General features: G+C 35.7%; 1 protein-coding gene across 1 annotated transcript in view; it reads right to left on the bottom strand.

The window, feature by feature from the left end:
• The window catches only part of SLC9B1 (solute carrier family 9 member B1), a 67382-nt gene that overhangs the window by 32689 nt on the left and 12014 nt on the right, over window positions 1-22679 (bottom strand). Inside the window, exons 2-4 of the mRNA XM_046656837.1 lie at window positions 18059-18148; window positions 17389-17458; window positions 15603-15741 (exon numbers count right to left, since the gene is read on the bottom strand). Of these exons, the coding sequence (XP_046512793.1) occupies window positions 15603-15741; window positions 17389-17457 (208 nt within the window). The 5' untranslated portion in view covers window position 17458; window positions 18059-18148. The remainder of the gene's footprint in view (window positions 1-15602; window positions 15742-17388; window positions 17459-18058; window positions 18149-22679) is intronic.

Here is a 22679-nt window from a genome sequence, read left to right as displayed (position 1 = left end):
ACATGATTATCTCAATAGATGCAGAGAAAGCATTTGATAAGATCCAACAGTCATTTATGATAAAAACTCTGAACAAAATGGGGATAGAAGGGAACTACCCCAACATAATAAAGGCCATATATGACAAACCCATAGCCAACATCATACTCAATGGGCAAAAACTGAGCATCATCCCCCTGAAAACAGGAACGAGACAAGGATGCCCTCTATCACCACTCTTATTTAACATAGTACTGGTGGTTTTGGCCAGAACAATTAGGCAGGGAAAAGGAATACAAGGAATCCAAATAGGGAAGGAAGAAGTGAAACTCTCGCTCTTTGCAGATGACATGATCTTACATATAGAAAACCCCAAAGAATCCATTGGAAAACTTTTAGAAGTAATCAACAACTACAGCAAAGTTGCAGGGTATAAAATCAATTTACATAAATCAGTAGCATTTCTATACTCTAATAACGAACTAACATAAAAACAACTTAAGAACACAATACCATTCACAATCGCAACAAAAAGAATAAAATACCTCAGAGTGAATTTAACTAAGGAAGTGAAAGACTTATACAACGAAAATTACAAGGCTTTTCTGAAAGAAATGGATGATGACATAAAGAGATGGAAAGACATTCAATGTACATGGATTGGAAGAATAAACATAGTTAAAATATCCATTCTACCTAAAGCAATCTACAGATTCAATGCCATCCCAATCAGAATCCCAGTGACATTCTTTACAGAAATAGAACAAAGAATCCTAAAGTTCATATGGGGCAACAAAAGACCCTGAATTGCTAAAGCAATCCTGAGAAAAAAGAACACAGCTGGAGGCATCACATTCCCTGACTTCAAAACATACTACAAAGCTACAGTAATCAAAACAGCATGGTACTGGTACAAAAACAGGTGCACAGATCAATGGAACAGAATTGAAAGCCCAGAAATAAAACCACACATCTATGGACAGCTAATATTCGACAAAGGAGCTGAGGGCATACAACGGAGAAAAGAAAGTTTTTTCAACAAATGGTGCTGGGAAAACTAGAAAGCCACATGTAAGAGAATGAAAATTGACCATTCTTTTTCACCATTCACCAAAATAAACTCAAAATGGATTAAAGACCTAAAGGTGCGACCGGAAACCATAAGGCTTCTAGAAGAAAATGTAGGCAGTACACTCTTTGACATCAGTATTAAAAGGATATTTTTGGACACCATGTCTTCTCAGAGAAGGGAAACAATAGAAAGAATAAACAAATGGGACTTCATCAGACTAAAGAGCTTCTTCACGGCAAATGAAAACAGGATTGAAACAAAAGAACAACCCACTAACTGGGAAAAAATATTTGCAAGTCATACATCCGACAACGGCTTAATATATGAAGAACTCACACAACTCAACAACAAAAATTCAAACAACCCAATCAAAAAATGGGCAGGAGACATGAACAGACATTTCTCCAAAGAAGATATACGGATGGCCAATAGGCACATGAAAAGATATTCGTCATCGCTGACCATCAGGGGAATGCAAATCAAAACTACACGAAGATATCACCTTATACCCATTAGAATGACAAAAATAACTAAAACAAATAGTAACAAATGTTGGAGAGGTTGTGGAGAAAAAGGAACCCTCATACACTGCTGGTGGGAATGCAAACTGGTGCAGCCCCTATGGAAAACAGTATGGAGATTCCTCAAAAAATTAAAAATAGAACTACCATACAATCCAGCTATCCCACTACTGGGTATCTATCCAAAGAGCTTGAAGTCAGCAATCCCAAAAGTCCTATGCACCCAAATGTTCATTGCAGCATTATTTACAATAGCCAAGATGTGGAAGCAACCTAAGTGCCCATCAACAGATGATTGGATAAAGAAGATGTGGTATATATATGCGATGAAATACTACTCAGCCATAAAAAGAACAAAATCATTCCATTTGCAACAACATGGATGGACCTTGAGGGAATTATGTTAAGTGAAATAAGCCAGATAGAGAAGGATGATCTCTGTATGACTCCACTCATATGAGGAATTAAAAAATGTAGACAAAGAGAACAGTTTAGTGGCTACCAGGGGAAAGGGGGGGGGTGGGCACAAAGGGTGAAGGGGTGCACCTACAACAAGACTGACAGACAATAATGTACAACTGAAATTTCACAAGATTGTAACCTATCATTAACTCAATAAAGAATTAAAAAAATAAAGTATATGTGAATCCTTTAAAGTGCCAAATGTTTCTCATAATATGTGACATTTTAAAAATGTCATGGCAATATGATGATATTGACTTCATTTTATATTTTAAACAGGTTTTCTATCACGAATAAAAGGATGGCTGGTTGTGATAAGAAGTCGCAAATTTATTGAAGATCACAGTGACAGGGTGCCAAATTTTTTAACACAAGTAGACTAAATCTTTGTATTGAAAAATAATTCAGTTGATATTTGGTATAAATTATTAAAGGGAATAAGTGCTGGAAAAAAAAGTAACCCTGGTCTTTGGGAAAATATAAAGTATCTTAGATTATGTGTAGGAAGTGGGGGTGGACAAGGTGAGTAAGCACAAGGTAGTAGACATCCTGTTTCTGGCAATTGGATGCTAAGGAAAGGCCAATTTACAGGGGAATCCATAGGTTTCTGTAAAGGGTAGATGGTTGCCCTGTAAATTGCCATCTGCAACTTAAATGGCTACCTTCATTTACTATGAATCACAACTTCTAATGCTTTCTCAGGTTCTTAAAACAGCTTAAGTGCATTCTTAAGCTGTGACCCCTTTTTGGCTGCATAGAACTGTCAAGGGTAAAAGAGGATTTCGACAAACTCAAGCCTAGAGGTTAGAACTAAGATTCTTGTCTCCTCCCCTCTGACTACTGCCACTGCACAAAACTAGAACACTTGAAGGACTGAACTCTTACTAAAAGAATGGACCAGAAAATGTGATTCTATTGACAAAGAGAGAAGACAAGGCAGTTTGTTTGTCTTAGCTGGTCTCTGGGTGGCAATTCACACATAAAATAATTTGTGAATTCATGCATAAAATAAGCCTCAATTGAATTATGGCTAGGGGCTCAGATTTATATGATTTGCATGGTTTGGGAACCCCAAAACCATAAACCTAGTGTGAAAAGTGTCATCTCATGGAACTATCTTTAGGATACTTAGCAGATGCTAGTTCAAAATATCCCTAATAGACACTCCTGATGCCCTACTGCATAAAGTCCCAAAGATAAATCTCCACTGAATCTGAACTTAAAATAAAAACTTACAAAATAAGAAGTAATGTTCTGTGAGCAAAAGATGATGGATACAATAAAGAACGAGATTAGATATCCAAAAACCTCAGCTAATAGAACTACTAGATAGCCACTATAAAATATGTATTTTCAAAGAAACTCAAGGCAATCTAAAAGGAATAAAGACATAAGAAAAGAAATACTTCCAAGTATTGTAAAATAATCAAATAGAACATCTAGAAAGAAACTTTAAAAATTACCAAAATTTAAATAATCACTAGAAATCTTAAACAGCAGTCTACATACAGCTAAAGAGAGAAATACGGCAACCTGCTAGATATGAAAAAATTACCTAGAGTATAGGATAAAATGAAAAGTGAGATAGAAAACACGAGATATTTAGATTTTGGAAAAGGTGTGAAATACATCTAATAGTAGTTCCAAAACCAGAATTGAAAGAATGAAAAAAAGATAATTTTTGAGATGATAGCTGGCTTAAAAATTTACAAACTGATTAAAACCATAACTAATTCTGTATTGATTTGGACACAGGAAGCAAAATGAGTTCTCAGCAGGATTAAATAAAAATGAATAGATACTTAGACACAATGTTGAGAAACTACAGTTATCAAATTGAGAAGTATTTATTCTTGAAAAAAAATGCTAGATGTCTGGTAGGATCAGTGAGAATCTGAAGCCTTCCTGCCTGGGATTGCTACCATTACTCCCCTCCTTCTCTCCACCTCCAGCTCAGTTGGGAAAAACTCTAGATTTATCAGCATGAATCTGAATGTAAAAATCAGCAGCTTTGCTACCAGAGGAGGCTGGGTGGGTTTGATGTGGAGTGGAGGGAGATAACTCATGACTTTGCTGGCTAAAAGTGGTAGACTAGTTTGGGAATGGACAGAGAAAACATAAAGTTTTGCTAGTTTGAGGTTCCTGTCCAAGTTCAGGCAAGTGGCAGATTAACCAAAATTTAACTGGGAGATCTTGGATATAAGAGAGTCATAGAAAGGTTGAGATAAATTCTCCACATATCCATGGCTGATTGGGAAAGTATGCAAATGCAGGGAAGACTCAAGAGAGTATGACAAAAAGTAAAAAATGATAGGAGACTTGAGTTCTAGTAGCAACTTTGAATGCATTCTTCAACTCACTGACAGAATACTTGGCAGAGGGCGGAAACTTTATTGCTTGAATATGATGTCTCCCCCAAATCATTAGGTGACTACTAAGCTATGCAGACAAATGGAAAACTCCTAGGAAGATAGGCTACAAACAAACAAAAACTACTCAGAGACATCAGCTGCTGCAAGCCATGGGGCAGAAAGATTCCACAGTTGAAGTACAAGCAAGTTATAAAAACCTTAAAAAATAAAACTGAATCCAAAGTTGCAATAATGTGTAATTAAAATCTTTAATTTTCATCAAAACTTACTAGATGTGCAAAGAAATAGGATAGTATGACCCATACTCAGGAAGAAAAGCCGTCGATAAACACTGAGTGAATGAGTCCAGATATTAGATTTACAGACAAAGTTTTCAAAACAGCTATCATAAATATGTTCAAGTAATGAAAATATGACAACAACGTACAATTTATTGGAGAATATCACTACGGAGATAAAATTTACTTAAGAATGGAAATCTGGAATTGAAACGTATAGTGATTGAAATGAAAAATTTGCTAGAGATGCTCAAAAGTGAATTTGGGCTTGTGAAATAGAATATCAGCAAACGTGAAACTAGATCAGTAGAGATTAATCAATCTGAAGAACAAAAAGAAAAAAGGAATGAAGAAAAGTGAACAGAGCCTCAGACATCTATGGGATACCATCAAGAGTGCTAACATATGCATAAGGGGAGTCCCAGGAGGAGAAGAGAGATTGAAGGGGGAGAAAAATATTTGAAAATATAATGTCTGAAAACTTCCCAAATTTAATTAAAAAACATTAATGTACAGATATAAGAAGCTCAACAAATACCAAGTGAGATAAGAATAAAGAGATCCACACCTAGAGACATGATCCTCAAATTGCTGACAACCAAAGACAAAGCGAAAATCTTGGAAGTAGCAAAAGAATTACTCCTAATGTACAGGGGAACAATAATATGATTAATAGCAGCATTTTCATTAAAAAAGAAGGCCAGAAGGCAGTGGAGTGACACTTCAAAAGTGCAGAAAAAAATAACTGTTAATCAAGAATTCCATATCCAGTAAAACTATACTTTAAGATGAAGCTCAAATAAAGATACTCCCAAACGAAAATAGAGAGAATTTATCCTTGCTAAAGAAATACTAAAGAAATTGCTTTAAGTTGAAAAGAAATGACACAAGATGGTAATTTGGACCAACAAGAAGGAATAAAGGGCACTGAAAATGGTAAGTAAATCTCTAAGTATAAAAGATTGTGTATATATATATATATATATTCTTATTTTGTCCTTAATTTTTTTAAAAAACATGATTATTAAGAGCAATAAGTATAAGAAAATATTGTTGAGTTTATAGCATATAGAGGTATATTGGCTCAAAGTTGCTATATAATACTGGAATTAAGTTAACATTAAATTGAAGTAGATTGTGAAAGTTGAAGACAATTATTATAATCCCCAGAGAAACCACTAAACCTAAGACCTCTAAAATATAGCTAAAAAATCAACAGAGAAATTGAAATAGTGCACTAAAAATATTTGGTTAACACAAAAGAACCAGTAAAGTAAGAATACAAAAACAAGACATGATATGTATAGAACACAAATAACAAAATGGTAGACATAACTCCAACCACATCAGTAGCTATATTAAATGTGAATTGACTAAAATCAAAAGGCAAAGATTGTCATATTGGATTTAAAAAAAAAGGCAAAATCCAACTATACAGTGTCTCCAAGAAACGGACTTCAAGTGAAACAAACAGGCTAAATGCCAAAGTATGGAAAAGATTTAGCATGCAAACAATAATCATGAGTCAAAGAAGTAAACACAAGGGTAATTTCAACATACCTTAAAGTGAATAAAAATTAAAACACAACATATTAATATTAATGGAATGCAACATATGTAGAGGGAAATGTATAGCTTTAAAAACATATTAGAAAGAATAATCTAAAATTGACAATCAAAACTTCCACCTGAAGAAGTTAGAAAAGGATAAGTAAACCAAACCAAAAGTAAATAGGATATATGAAACAAAAAAGATCAGAGTGGAAAATAATTAAATAGGAAACAGAAAAACATTAGAAAAATCAATGAAATAAATTGATTATTTGAGAAGTCAACAAAATGGATAAATCTTTAGCTAGACTGACCAAGAAAAAAGAGAGAAGATACAAATTACCAAAATCAGGAATTAAAGAGAAAGCATCACTACAGATCCTACAGAAACTAAGGGAATGCCAAGGAAATATTATAAATAACTTCAAGCCAAAAAATTAGAAAACTTACATGAAATAATTTATAGAAAGTACAAATTACCAAAACTAATTCAAGAAGAAAGGAAAAATCCAAATTGACGAATATCAAGTGTTTGCTATTTTAAAAATGAGAGTATATGAAACAAGCTTAGTTACTATGTTCTTGGGTGAGGGAGTGGAGTAAGATGGAATTCAGCTGATTTAAGGTCCAAAGAGTCTCTGATCTGATGATGTCCACCCAAGTTATTTCTGAGGTGATGAAAAATTGGGACCCTAAGGTTACTTATAAAATTACAGCTCAATTCTTGAATGAAGAAATAAAGAGAAGGCATGGTACAGGAATGATCTCCTAGGAGAAGGGTCAGAAAATTTTATCAGTAAAAGGCCAGATAGTAAATATTTTTGACATTGTGAATCATATGGTCTCTGATACAACTCCTCAACTTTGCCATTTTTATGCAATATAACTTTATAAAACAAGTAGGGGACTGGATTTGGTCCATGGGCTGTAGTTTCTCAGATCCCATTCTAACAGCTGAAATAGAAGATTACACCTGGTTATAAGTGAAGAGGAGGCTGTTTCGGGCAGAAAATTACCGTGAGGGCCCTATGAAGATTCCTTCGGTTCCATTCTTCCTAATGTCATTCTTTCAGCAAGGCTATAAAATTTTTCTCTGCCCCATATACTTTTTCTTATAGTTAGTCATATTTCCTGGAATTTTACTAACTAGATATTTATTTGAATAAACAAGAACCTCCTTTAAAATTAATCTATTTGCTGTCTTGCCCAATAGCAAGCTGAGAGCAGATAAACCAAATGAATGGAAGTTTTGATTAAGTGAAAAAGATGGGGTGAAGGGAGAGAAGGAAATAAGAACAAAACTAAGCTAGTTCAAGATGGCAGAGAGGGCACACAAGACTTAACCAAAATAAAAGCATAGAAATACAACAAGGTATAAACATATCACCATGAAGAGAATTGGAGGAGAGAGAGAGTGGTTGTCACACAGTTCTGGGAGGTGAAAACAGATAAAGCCAGGTTGAAGGATGGAAATAGGTGGAGAAAGGTGCAGTCTTGAATATGTGAGGTAGCTACAGAAATCCATCTGACAATGGAAAGTGAAAGAATCCCTGGGCTTAGAGATAGTATACAGCTAAAGGCAGGAGTGAGTAAAGGAGCTCACAAGAGGGAAATTAATCAAGGGTTTGTAAATGACACAACACACCAGTCAGCAACTCTGCTCCTCTTTCCATTCCTGTGCTTAAGAGACTGGTAGCATTTATCATACTGTAAATAATTGAGTGGATTATTCAAGGGAGATCTAAAGCTTCAAGAATGATTGTTGCAGTTCCAGAGTGAGAAGATCTCGTCTTGGCATGTGGAAAGCTCACATCCTCATAGTCAGCTCCATGTCCATTCATCACAAACCAAAGCCCATCAGTCAATAAAGCTTCGTCCTGTCTTGTTCTAGGCAGAAGACTGTCTCAGAGGAGGGACTCCACAAGAAAACAGTCCTACCTTCAGAACAGCACTGTATATCCATGTAAGCCCTTGAGACTTTCTTCTTAAATTAGACAGCTAAGGATCACCAGCATAAAAAGACAATGAGCAGCATGAAGGTGAAAATTCAAGTAAAACAAACTGAAAACTGACCTCAGAAGAAACAGATAATTCAAGGACAAGAATACAATAAAACAAAATTTTAAAATTACACTCTCAGAGATTTGAGAATATACAAAAAATAAGAATAGAATACCATATGAAAGGAACAATTAGAGAATAAGAAAAATTCTTGGACAAAAAGGAAGTATGATTGCTGAAATGAAAAACTGGAAAAATGAAAGACTGAAAACGAAGTAAAGGGAATCTCCTAGAACAGAGAGGAATATAAAAGTAAGGTGGTGGTAAATATGAGAGAAAACTAATCCAGGATGTCCCATATCTGACTAGAAGACTGAACAAAGAAAAAAAGGGGAGAGGAGAAAACCGTCAAGGAAATAATATGCACATTTCTCAGTGTTCAGATTGAAAGAGTCAATTAAGTGCCCAACACAAAGCATGAAAAGATCTATAACTACACTTATCACTGTGAAATGCTGTAACATAAGGATATAGAGGAGATCCTAAAATCTTCTAGATAGTTTAAAAAAAAGCCATTTCCAAAGGAATCATAAACAGATTTGCAAACTATTTCTTAGTAGCCACTCTAGATACTAGAAGATAATAGATGAACTCTCTCAAAGTTCTAAGAAAAATTATTTCTAATCTAGAATTATATTTCCAACCAATCAGGTGTGAGGGCAGAATAAAAACATTTTCATCTATGTGAGGTCTCTGAAAGTTTAACTCTCCTGTATTCTTTTTTAAGGCAGTTACTTGAGCATGTTTGCTAGCAAAGCCAGGAGGAAACCAGGAAAGATGAAGGATTTTTATCTTGGAAACTGACTCCAAACCAGGAGAGCACTGAAAGGAAGCCCTAGAATGACAGTCCTTCACAGACCTGGAAAGCAACCACATTAGGTAGAAGCAGGAAGATGGAGGTCTTTGATGAGAGACTCTCTAGGAATAAAGAGAGATTTTTAAAAGTTTATGAACCTATGAAAACAATAAAAAGATGAGTGGTTGCCAGGGGATTCCAGAGGGAGGGGGGGTGAATATGAAGAGCACAGGAGATTTTTAGGGCAGTGAAACTATTCTGTATGATACTGTAGTGGTAGACGCATGTCATTATACATATGTCAAAACCCACAGAATGTATAACACAAAGAGTGAATCCTAATGTAATTTATAGACTTTAATAATAATGCATAATATGGGCTCATCAATGGGTTCAATAATAATGTATACTTTGGGTAACAAATGTACCACACTACTGCAAGATGTTAATAATAGGGGAAATTGTGTGTGGGTGGAGTGGGGTGGGGTGGTGGTGAGGGGTTAAATGGGAACTCTGTACTTCCCACTCAATTTTTCTGTAGACCTAAAAAAACTACTTAAAAAAACAAAGTCTATTAATTTAAAAAGAAAAAAACCCGATGAAACAATATGAAATGTGTGACATATGCATAATTGAAGTTCCAGAAGGAGAGAAGAGAGAGAGTGGGGCAGAATAAATATTTAAAGAGAGAATGACTAAACATTTTCCAAAATTAATGAAAGACAATACACAGATCTAAAAAGCCTAGTGAACCCCAAGCAGGATAAATACAAGGAAGACTATACCTACTTACATTATAATTAAGCTGTAGAAATCAAAAATAAAAGAGAAAACTTCAAATCATCCAGAAAATATAGTCATATTATGTTCAGGGGAACAACAATAAGAATTATGCTGACTTGTCATTAGAAATAAAGGAAGCCAGAAGACAATGAAAGAACATCTTTCAAAAGCTTAAAGGGAAAAAAGCCTGTGAACATGAAGTCTATAGCCAACAAGATACACTTCTTCTTGCTAGCCAAAGATATCCTTCAAAAATAAAGGCTAGAAAGAAGAAAAAATCTGGAGGCATCATACTCCCTGTTTTCAAACTATATTTCAAAGCTATAGTAATCAAAACAGTATGGTGTTGATACAAAAACTGACACACAGATCCATGGAATGGAATAGAGAGCCCCAAAATAAACCCATCAATTCATATATGCAAAGGAGCCAAAAATATACAGTGGGAAAAGGACAATCTCTTCAATAAATGGTGTTGGGAAAACTGGACAGCCACATGCAAAAGAATGAAACTGGACCTTTATCTACATCATACATAAAAGTTAACTCAAAATGGATTAAAGACTTGAACATAAGACCTGAAACCACAAAAATTCTAGAAGAAAATATAGGCAGTTAGCTCCTTGACTTTGCTCTTGGTGACAATTTTTTGTATTTGACAGCAAAAGCAAAAGCAACAAAAGCAAAAATAAACAAGTGGGACTGCATCAAACTTCTATTTCTATGAAGAATGTCATTGGGATTGCATTGAATCTGTAGATTGATTTAGGTAGTATGGACATTTTAACCATATTTATCCTTCCAATCCATGTGCATGGAATATTTTTCCATTTCTTTATGTCATCATTGATTTCTTTCAGTAATGTCTTATAGTTTCCATTGTATAGGTCTTTCACTTCCTTGGTTAAGTTTATTCCTGGATATTTTATTCTTTTTGTTGTGATTGTAAATGGGATTTATTCTTGAGTTCTCCTTGTTGGCTCATTATTGGAGCATAAAAATGCAACTGATTTTTGTAAATTGACTTTATACCTTGCAACTTTGATGTAGCCTTTGATTATTTGTAATAGTTTTCCAATGGATTCTTTAGGGTTTTATATACATAAACTCATGTCATCTGCAAACAGCAAGAGTTTCACTTCTTCATTGCCTATTTAGATTCCGTTTATTTCTTTTTCTTGCCTAACTGCTCTGGCCAAAACCTCCAGTAATATGTGGAATAAGAGTGGTGAGAGTGGGCACTCTTGTCTTCTTCCTGTTCTCAGAGGGATGGCTTTCAGTTTTTCCCTATTGAGTATGATGTTGGCTGTGGGTTTGTCATATATGGCCTTTATTATGTTGAGATGCTTTCCTTCTATAACCATTTTATTGAGAGTTTTTTTTTTTATCATAAATCGATGTTGGATCTTGTCAAATGCTTTCTCTGCATCTATTGAGTTGATCATGTGATTTTTATTCCTCATTTTGTTAATGTGGTGCATCATACTGATTGAGTTGCAGATGTTGAACCATCCCTGCATCCCTGGAGTAAATCCCACTTGATTGTGGTGTATGATCCTTTTAATGTATTGCTGTATTTGATTTGCCAATGTTTTGTTGAAGATTTTTGCATCTATCCTCATCAGCAAGATTGGCCTGTCATTTTCCTTCTTTGTTTTATCCTTGTCTGGCTTTGGGATCAGGGTGATGTTGACCTCATAGAATGAGTTAGGAAGCATTCTGTCTTCTTCAATTTTTTTGAATAGTTTGAGAAGGATAGGTATTAAATCTTCTTTGAATGTTTGGTAGAATTCTCCAGAGAAGCCATCTGGTTCTGGACTCCTGTTTTTTGGGAGGTTTTTGATTACTGTTTCAATCTCTTTACATGTGATTGGTCTATTCAGATTCTCTATTTCTTCTTGGTTTAGTTTGGGAGGTTGTATGAGTCTAAGAATTTATGTATTCAGGGGGCCGCCCCCATGGCCAAGTGGTTAACTTCATGCACTCTGCTTTGGTGGCCCAGGGTTTTGCTGATTTTGATCCTGGGTGTGGACATGGCACCGCTTGTCAGGCCATGCTGATGTGGCGTCCCACATGCCACAACTAGAAGGACCCACAGCTAAAATATACAACTATGTACAGGGGGGATTTGGGAAGAAAAATCAGGAAAAAAAAAAAAAAGAAGATTGGCAACAGTTGTTAGCTCAGGTGCCAAGCTTTAAAAAAAAAAAAGAATTTATTTATTCCTTCCAGATTGTCCAATTTGTTGGCATATAGTTTTTCATAGGATTCTCTTATAATCTTTTCCATTTCTGTGGTATCTGTTGTAATTTCTCCTCTTTCATTTCTAATTTTATTGATTTGAGCCTTGTTTTTTTCTTAGTGCATCTGGCTAAGGGTTTGTCAATTTTGTTTATCTTCTGAAAGAACCAGCTCTTACTTTCATTGATCCTTTCTACTGGTTTTTTGGTTTCAATTTCATTTATTTCTGCTCTAATTTTTTAAAATTTCTCTCCTTTTGATGACTTTGGGTTTTGTTGGTTCTTGTTTTTCTAATTCTTTAGGTGTAATTTAAGATTTCTTATTTGAGGTTTTTCTTGTTCGTTAAGGTGAGCCTATATTGCTATGAATTTCCCTCTTAGGACCACTTTTGCTGATCCCATATGAGTTGGTATGTTGTATTTTCATTTTCATTTGTTTCCAGTTATTTTTTGGTTTCTCCTTTAATTTCTTCAGTGACCCACTGGTTGTTCAGTAGCATGTTGTTTAGTCTCCACATATTTGTCACTTTCCCAGCTATTTTCTTATAGTTTCTTATAGTTGATTTCTAGTTTCATAGCATCATGGTCAGAAAAGATGCTTAATATGATCTCAATCTTCTTAAATTTATTGAGGCTTGCTTTGTTTTACAACATGTGTTCTATCCTTGAGAATGTTCCATGCACTTGAGAAGAATGTGTATTCTGCTGTTTTGGGATAGAGTGTTCTCTATATATCTATTAAGTCCATATGGTCTAGTTTTTCATTTAACTCCACTATTTCCTTGTTGATTTTTTGTCTGGATGACTTATCCATTGATGTAAGTGGGGTATTAAGGTCTCATACTATTATTGTGTTGTTGTTAATATCTCCTTTTAGGTTTGTTAATAGTTGCTTTATGTACTCTGGTGCTCTTGTGTTGGGTGCAAATATATTTATAAGTGTTATGTATTCTTGTGTCCCTTTTATCATTATATACTGACCCTCTTTGTCTCTCATTGCCTGTTTTATCTTGAAGTGTACTTCGATATAAGTATGGCAACATCTGCTTTCTTTTATTTGCCATTAGCTTGGAGTATCATCTTCCATCCCTTCACTCTGAGCCTGTGTTTGTCTTTAGAGCTGAGATGTGTTTTTCTGGAGGCAGTGCATTGTTGGGTCTTGTTTTTTAATCCATCCTGCAACCCTGTGTCTTTTGACTGGAGAATTCAATCGTTTACATTTAGAGTGATTATTGATATATGAGGGCTTAATGCTGCCACTTTATCACACATTTTCCAGTTGTTCCATATTTGCCTTGTTTCTCATCCCATGTATTTTGGACTACAAATTCAGTTTGGTAGTTCTATATGATGGTTTTCTCATATTTATCATTTGTGTCTCTGTTCTGATTGCTTGTTTAGTTGTTCCCATGAGGTCTGCTTAAAAAATCTCATAGATGAGATAGTCCATTTTCTGATAGCCTCTTATTTCCTTAGTCTAAGTCAATTCCATCCCTTCCCCCTGCCCCTTCTTAGTTATAATTGTCACAACTTATTCTGTCTTGTGTTCTGAATTTGTGGCTAAAATGATGAGACTATATTTATTTTTTATGTTTTCCTCCCCTTTATCTTTAATGTTATAATTATTTGCTAACCTGTTCTGATAACTGCAATTTTCTGATTTTGTCTGCCTATTAATCTCCTTTCTCGAGGCTTTGTAAACTCTTTCTTTTTTTTTTTCAGGTATGAGGGCCTTCTTGAGTATTTCTTTTTTTGAAGAAGAAGATTGGCTCTGAGCTAACATCTGCCACCAATCCTCCTCTTTTTGCTGAGGAAGCTTGGCCCTGGGCTAACATCTGTGCCCATCTTCCTCTACTTTATATGTAGGATACCAGCCACAGAATGGCTTGATAAGCAGTGTGTAGGTCCATGCCCAGGATCTGAACTGGTGAACCTCAGGCTGCCAAAGTGGAACATGCAAACTTAACCACTATGCAACCGGGCTGGCCCCTTGAGCATTTCTTAAAAGGGGAAAGGGGTCTTGTGGCGATGAACTCCCTTAGCTTTTGTTTATCTGGGAAAGTTTTTTTGTTTTTGTTTCTGTTTTTTTTTAGGATGATTAGCCCTGAGCTAACTACTGCCAATCCTCCTCTTTTTGCTGAGGAAGACTGGCCCTGAACTAATATCCATGCCCATCTTCCTCTACTTTATATGTAGGATGCCTACCACAGCATGGCTTTTGCCAAGTGGTGCCATGTCTGCACCCGGGATCTGAACCGGCGAACCCCAGGCTGCCAAGAAGTGGAACGTGTGAACTTAACCACTGTGTCACCAGGCCAGCCCCTAAGGGTTTCTTCAGCATGAACGTTGGGTGCATGTGTGAAAGAGACAGGGACAGATTGAAAAAGAGTATAAGAATATATACTCTCAGGAGAGAAACATGGAAGCTCCTTTTCCCATAAATTTCTCTAAAATTGCAGCATCAAAAGTGAAAGAAAACAAAAGGGGAAATGGGTTATAGATCTAAGTATCTAAGTTTGCATCTTCAATACTGGTGCTATAAACTCCTTAGTCAGTGCCTGAGCAAACTGCAGCCCTCAACCTCAATGGGTAATCTTTGGTGACCAATGCACTTTCCTCTCTTCCACAAGCCCTACTCCTAACAACTGCTCTACAGAAACCGCCATGAGAGGTCATGGGAACGTGCATGTAAGACCTATATGCAGAAGTTGTATTTACAAAGGGGTCCAATCACAAGGAAGATTGGCAGAGGCTCAAGTTAAGTTTAGATTCAGGGCCTTAAAAATACTGATGTCAATTAAAAAGCAACCTTTACTTACTTTTTATTAATTGAAAAAACAATAAAATTTGCTTTCAAAAGTTTAAAGTTAGCAAGAAGCACATAAGAAAATAAAATTTTAAAACTTCAATTATATATCTTGCATCATATTTTAATCTAATTTTTGTTTTCTATAGGTTCTGCACGTCTGGAGGTCAAAATCTCTCAAGTTTAATCACATAGAATATCTAGAAAAAATCAAGAAAATCTCTTATAAATATTTGGTGACAATGAGATGCTTTCAAATTGTAGTGAGAAAGTAAGCTTTGTACACGTCTTTACAAGGCAGCAGCTATTTTAAAATTTGGGGCCTAATTTTAATAAGAACCTTAATATTGCCAGAAGTATAATGTTCCTTCTAGCTAATTCAAAACTAAATGTCAAAGGTAGATTTTAAATAAAAATCTTTAATAAATATTGTTTCTAATACCTAAAATTTAACATTTAAAGTCATGAGAACCATTAAAATATAGATATGTTAAGCAATTATTATTACTATTTTCAGCAGATTCAAGGAAATATTTTTTCTTGTCCACATATTGCTTATACTAGAGCTGATCATCTGATCTGGAGTGTATAGATTAAGCAGCATCTTTGCTAGCTTGTGTTTTAATATTTATCAACTATATTTCTCATTGCCTCTCCATTTGCATTTCTTATTTCACATACCTTGTGTAATAATTTTATTCGTTGCTCCTCGTGGAGGACAAGAACTCTCCTTCTCCATCTGTGGTTTTGCTCCCTCTATTTCTGGCAAGACAGTGTCCTTAGTTTCTTGACGTTCACTAGCATTACTGTCGTTTGGGATCTGAAGTAAAACAGGAAATCTTCTAAAAAATCTGCTTTCCACACAATTTTATGAATGTACGAAACCACAAAATCTCATAATTAAATTCATGTACTACTCTCACCATGCAGAATTACACACACAAAAGAACATCCCTGCTCGGGATCAGCACGCAGGCGAGGACGTCGCAGCAGCGCGCACTTCAGGGCGCCCGGACCAGCCCTCTGCAGACCTGCGGCCCTGCTGTTTTCGTTTGTGATTTATGCACACCAAAGAAGTGAGCCCATAGTGGGGAGAAGAAGTAACAGTCTTTCTCCTCTGTCTAACTCCTGAAGATTACTCAACAAAACGTTTCTGGAATGAAAATACAACTAAACTGGAAAGGAGGTAAAATATAATTTTACTTGGACTCATTACATTTGAAAAATTATATAACTGAAAGAAAAATGAGAAAAACAGACCTGTCCTTCAGAAATTAAAAATTCATGCTTCCACTATTACTTACAGATAACATGTTTACATAGTTCATGGGTGTGCCTCAATCTTCCAGGCTTTTAATGGTAGGTAGTGTAGTTATAAAAGTGCTGATTTAGAAAAACAAGACATCTTGAGTTTGTGAGAATATTGTGAGGCTTCTCCCAAGGTCAAAAACAAAATAGAGTTGAGTTAGCCCTGGAAATGACATTTCAAATTTTGGGGGGGGGGGGGGTGTGCGTGCGTGCATGTATGGGCACACACACGGGCCCGCACTTCGAGTGTATCGATGATACTTCGAGTGCAGTGGAGAGAGAATATCACATTGTCACAAGACATAGTAACAAAGGCTAGAGAGCATGGACAGATTAAGGAAGGGAAGAGGAAGCATGTAATCACTAGGGAGCACCACAGCTGCTGGCCTAAGCATTATGTAGCTCTTCAACATCAAAGTTCTGTAAACCTGATCATGTCTGGTGGAGTTCTAGTGTAGAGACTTTTTTTTGAAAGTCTGTCACTATACAAAAGGGCCAAGGTAAAGACACAAAGGTGGATTTTGATCAGAGTGGGTGAAAGGTCAGATACAGAAAAGCCATATTATTTTAGAATTTATAATAAATTGACAGACTAGGATGAAGTCTTTATAGATATATAAAATAATTAGAATCAATAGAATTAGAATCGATTTAAATATTTAAAAGGAGTTTTGGGCCCTTAAGAACTATAGAAACCTCTATTTTTAAAAATAAGCAATTTATAATTCTGAGTAATTATTATTTAGTAAAACTAGATCCACAAGAGGTCTAATGAATTATTTGGTATACTTGCAAAAGTAAAAATTTGGGTCTCCTCAAATATACAGCACAACATTTTAATTAATTCAGATTTGTCTTTACCTCCTTTAGTCTAAATTACTGAGTTTTTCATGGACATGGCAAGAAATAATAAACCATATTTCCATTATTCCTAAAATCTGCCCTCTGACCTCTAAAACGATCTGTAGTCACCCCTTCCCATCTTTGCATTCCTTTTGCTCATTTCTTAGGACTTTTTTAAAACTAGCTATTTTAAAATGATCACTTCTCATTTTTTAACCAGATATATAAAAGAAACCTAATAAGTATACTTACAGATAAATTTTAAGATAAGATTGATTTTTATGTTACATATTACAATGCAGTTTTAAGTTTTTACCTGAGGAGTTGTAGATGAATGGATGTTTTTATCCTCCAAATGTTCATTTTTTGATTCTGTGGTGTACATGCTAATATTTAAAAGAAAAATAATTTGAAAGAAAAAACAAAAGTATAAATCCATCTGAAAACAAACATGGTTAAGTGAGATTAATTTTTAATGACTTTTTTAATCATAAAGTTGTATCATAGGTCAGATATCTTTATAGTCAAAACAGCTCCAAATATTCATTTTAAATTAACCAAAGTCATGTGCATAGGTTTTGAAAACTATTAGCACACAGAAATTTAATACTTCTCAATAGTTCATAATGTTGGGCCACATCTTAAAAGCACATATCAGAAAACTCAGTTATTTATTTCATGTACTGAACTTGTATGTTTGAGAGAATTTCCACCACTGATTTACTCTGTCTTTACTCACACTCCTGCACAAGAAACTCCAAGAAAATTTAAAATTAAATACGATTAACTATATCAATACCTACATTTATAAGTTACTGATACATGCTGTCTTCATATGTGGTCCATTTGAAAGGTCTGTAGGCCCAACATTTAAACAAAATAAAATAGCTTTTATTTTGAATAAAATGAACTAGAAAAACAAAAAAGAATGAACTAGAACCACATCAAGAGAAGGGTTAGGTCTGGAAACTTTTATTTTAAAATACCTGTTATTTCTACGTTCTCTGTGAATTTTGCTGCCTTTGAGTGTCAGGAGAGTATCTTTGCCTTAAAAATATCTTTCAATTCTTGAGTTACTGTTGAAGACAGAATTAAAGATTTTAAGTTTTAATTTTTAGGTACTCAATAAAATCAAGTCTCCTAGGGTTACAAGTATCTATACTTTTTTAAAAAGGCAAACAATTTTAATAATGAAAAAGATCATTAACACGGGAGTACCCAGCATGTGCTAAGAGCTTTACACATATTGTCTCACTTTAATGAAGAAAATATTAGTGTGGAAAATCTTATAAGGGATCATAACTGAACTTAGGACATTAAAACAGAAAATAACATTTACTTTAAAAATTTCATGAAAAAAATTAGATCTCTAAGTTCCATTAAAGTAAAATTCCATTTTAGTTAAAGGAAATAGCAAAATTATGACCTTGTAAGAATGCCTGTCATTAACTGTTAGTGCAGGAGCTAAGTGACAGCTCGGTGAACAAGGAGGGTGGCAGAGCCACCTCAGCAGTGTCAAGTTCTGAAACGATGGGCTGAGAGTTAGTGCCATTAAAAACTGTGAGCTCCTGCACATGGGAGTCATGAGGTCAGGTTTCAAAGCACATCCACTCAGTACTTTTTGAATGCCTACTCTTCTGTGTTCTGAAGTCGCAGCAAAAAATAGGTTCTGCTCACAGAGCTTATATTCTTGTGGGGGGAAAGGGGAAGACAAAAAACAATATTTTCAGATTGTGATTAAGTACTGATGAAAGTAAACAAGATGATGTTACAGTGAGCACGGTGACATCTGAAAGAGGAGAAACTGTGAGATATAAGTAGGCAGATGGACTAGGAGCAGGCAGATATAACACCAAGAATCATATAAGCAGCAACATCAAGGCACCAGGCACCATATTTTAAGATCTGCGACGATGTCATAATTAGAGGACTTGGAATAAAAGCAAGCAGGCCATGCATCAGAGCTCCAAAACCTAGATGGTGAGCAGCTACAGAGAAGCTTGACACTGTGTCAAGCAGTCTTTGTGCATCCGTGCCCATCTTCTTCTGTTTTATGTGGGATGCCTGCCATAATGTGGCTTGATAAGCAGTGTGTAGGTGCACACCCAGGATCTGAACCAGCAAACCCCTGGCCCTTGAAGTGGAGCACACAAACTTAACTGCTACACCACCAGGCTGGCCCCAACTTGCCCATTTTTCTAAACGTATTTGCTATCTTTTTCTTACTGACTTGTTGGAGTTCTTTATTTCTGTATTCTAGAAATGGATCTTTTATTGGATATATAAGTAGCCAGTATCATCTCCCACTCTGTGGCTTGTCTTTTCGCTCTGATGATGTCTTTGAATGAACAGAAGTTTTTATTTTAATGTAGTCCAGTGTAACCTTTCCTTCCTCTATGGTTAGAGCTTTTATTGTTTTAGAAATCTTTGCCAACCCTGAGATCATAAAGATATTCTATATATTCTTCTAGAAGCATTAGTGTTTTGCCTTTCACATTTAGGTCTATGATCCATTTGGAATTGACTTTTACGTACAGCATGAGGAAGAGATGAAAATTCACTTTTTCCCAGATTGATATCTAATTGACTCAGCACCATTTGTTAAAAAGATCATTCTTTACCCATTGCACTGCAGTGTCACCTTTGTTGTAAATCAAGTGACCACATCTATGTGAATTTATTTTTGGATTCTATTCTGCACAACTGGCCTATTTTTCTGTCCTTACGCCAGTACTACCTTTGTGCTCATATAATAGGTACTGAGATCGGGTGCTGTAAATTCTCCAGTTTCGTTTTTCCTCAGAGTTGGATTGACTCTTTGGCTCTTTGTATTTCTACATAAATTTTAGAATCAAGCTGTCAATTCAGCCCCCCCCCCCCCCACACACACACACTCTCTCTCTGCTGGAATTTTGACTGAAATTGCACTGACTCTACAATTCAGTGAATCTACTATTGGTGAGAACTGATGTCTTAGCAGTATTGAGTTTTCCAATCCTTAAACATTGTATATCTCTCCATTCATTGAGATATTCTTTGTCTTAAAAATGTTCTGTAATTTTTAGTGTAGAGGACTTGCACATCTTTCATTAGGCTCATTTCTAGGTAGGATTCTTTCTAGGTATTGATGTTTATTTGGATGTTACCAAAATAGTATCATTTAAAAAATTCATTATTTGTTTTTTTCTGGTATACAGAAATATAAGTAATTTTGGTTTATTTTCTTTGTACCCAGGTCTTGATAAATTCACTTTATTTGAAGAATCTATTTTCTATCTCCTATCTTGGCTTTTATTGTCTATTAACTGGCATGGCCAATAATTTTTATTGAAAGCTTGATATTGTGTATAAAAGCTTTGTTACAGAGTCCAGATGATAGCTTCCTCCAGAGAGGACTATGTGGAGTGGAGGGAGGGAGTGCTAATCCCATTAAGCAAACCAGAGACTGAGCTCAGCTGAGACTGCTTCGTAAGACTCAGTTTTGCCTCAGTTTGTGCTGGTTCCTATGGAATAGTTCTCCAGAGATTTTGCCTTAGATGATGTCCCCAATAAATTATGGTAGCCTCACTTGTTTTTCCAGATCAGGGATACCTTACCATTTCCCCTTGGCTCACTCCTATTGTCCATGCTTTCCTGTCATTTCCAAGGTCACATAGCTATAAAAAAAGGAGTAGGGGCCCAAATCAGGCAGACTGGCTCCAGAGCCCACACTTAAAACTAAAGTGCCTACAATATGTCAGACACTGTGCCGGACATAGACCAAAGCTCTCACAGGTTTAGATGCTAAAATTTAGAAAATGGCTATAATAAATTAAATCTATTTTTAAAAAGAGAAAAAAATCTATCAAATATCTATCTCACTTTTTGGCTTTTATATTTTAGAAAAGGAACTATTAAAGACAAGGGCTTTAGAAGAATAAACATAGTTAAAATGTCGATACTACCCAAAGCAATCTACAGATTCAATGCAGTCCCGACCAGAATGCCAATGGCATTCTTCATGGAAATAGAGCAAAGAATCCTAAAACTTATATGGGGCAACCAAAGACCCTGAATTGCTAAGGCAATCCTGGTAAAAAAGAACAAAGCTGGAGGTATCACAATCCCTGACTTCAAAATGTAGTACAAAGCCATAATGATCAAAAATGACATGGTACTGGTACAAAAACAGACACATAGATCAATGGAACAGAACTGAAAGCCCAGAAATAAAACCACACATCTATGGACAGCTAATCTTTGAGAAAAGTGCCAAGGACATACAATGGAGAAAAGATAGTCTCTTCAATAAATGGTGTTGGGAAAACTGGTCAGCCACATGCAAAAGAATGAAGGTAGACCATTATGGCGCACCATACACAAAAATAAACTCAAAATGGATCAAAGACTTGAAGATAAGTCCTGAAACTATAAAACTCCTGGAAGACACAATAGGTAGTACCCTCTTTGACATCGAACCAAAAAGGATCTTTTTTAATACCGTGTCTTCTCAGACAAGGGAAACAAAAGAAAAAATAAACAAGTGGGAGTTCATCAGACTAAAGAGCTTCTGCAAGGCAAAGGAAACCAGAATCAAAACAAAGAGACAACCCACCAACTGGGAGAAAATATTTGCTAATCATCTATTTGACAAAGGGTTAATTTCCTAATATATAAGGAACTCACACAACTGAACAATAAAAAAACTGGATCAAAAAATGGGCAGAAGATATGAACAGACATTTTCCCAAAGAAGATATACAGATGGCCAGTAAACACATGAAAGGATGTTCAACATCATTAATCATCAGGGAAACGCAAATCAAAACTACACTAAGATACCACCTTATTCCTGTTAAAATGGCTATGATCACTAAGACTAAAAATAACAAATGTTGGAGAGGGTTTGGAGAGAAGGGAACCCTCACACACTGCTGGTGGGAATGCAAACTGGTGCAACCACTATGGAAAACAGTATGGAGATTCCTCAGAAAACTAAAAATAGAACTACCATATGACCCAGCTATCCCATTACTGGGTATCTACCCACACAACTTGAAATCAACGATCCAAAGTAACATATGCACCCCTGTGTTCATTGTAGCACTATTCACAATAGGCAAGACATGGAAGCAACCCAAGTGCCCATCGATTGATGACTGGATAAAGAAGACGTGCTATATAGATACAATGGAATACTACTCAGACATAAAAAAAGACAGATTCATCCATTTGCAATAATATGGGTGGACCTGGAGGGAATTATGCTAAGCAAAATAGGCCAGCCTGAGAAAGACAAACACCAGATGATTTCACTCACATGTGGAATATAAACAAACACGTGGACAAAGAAAACAGTTCAGTGGTTACCAGGGGAAGGGGGTGGAGGATGTACACAGGAGGTGAAGGGGAGCACATATGTGGTGAACAGACAAGAAATAATGTACAACTGAAATCTCACATCGATATAAACTATTATGAACTCAATAAAAAAAAATAAGGGCCTTAGGATAAACTTGAAAATAGAGTATAGGGGCCGGTCCGGTGACGCAGCAGTTAAGTTCACATGTTCCGTTTCCTCAGCCCGGGGTTCACCGGTTCGGATCCCGGGTGCAGACATGGCACAGC

The sequence above is a fragment of the Equus quagga genome, chromosome 3 (assembly GCF_021613505.1).
Source record: "Equus quagga isolate Etosha38 chromosome 3, UCLA_HA_Equagga_1.0, whole genome shotgun sequence".
NCBI lineage: Eukaryota > Metazoa > Chordata > Mammalia > Perissodactyla > Equidae > Equus > Equus quagga.
Note: the sequence above shows the minus strand (reverse complement) of the source record. Positions and strands in the feature narration are given on the sequence as shown.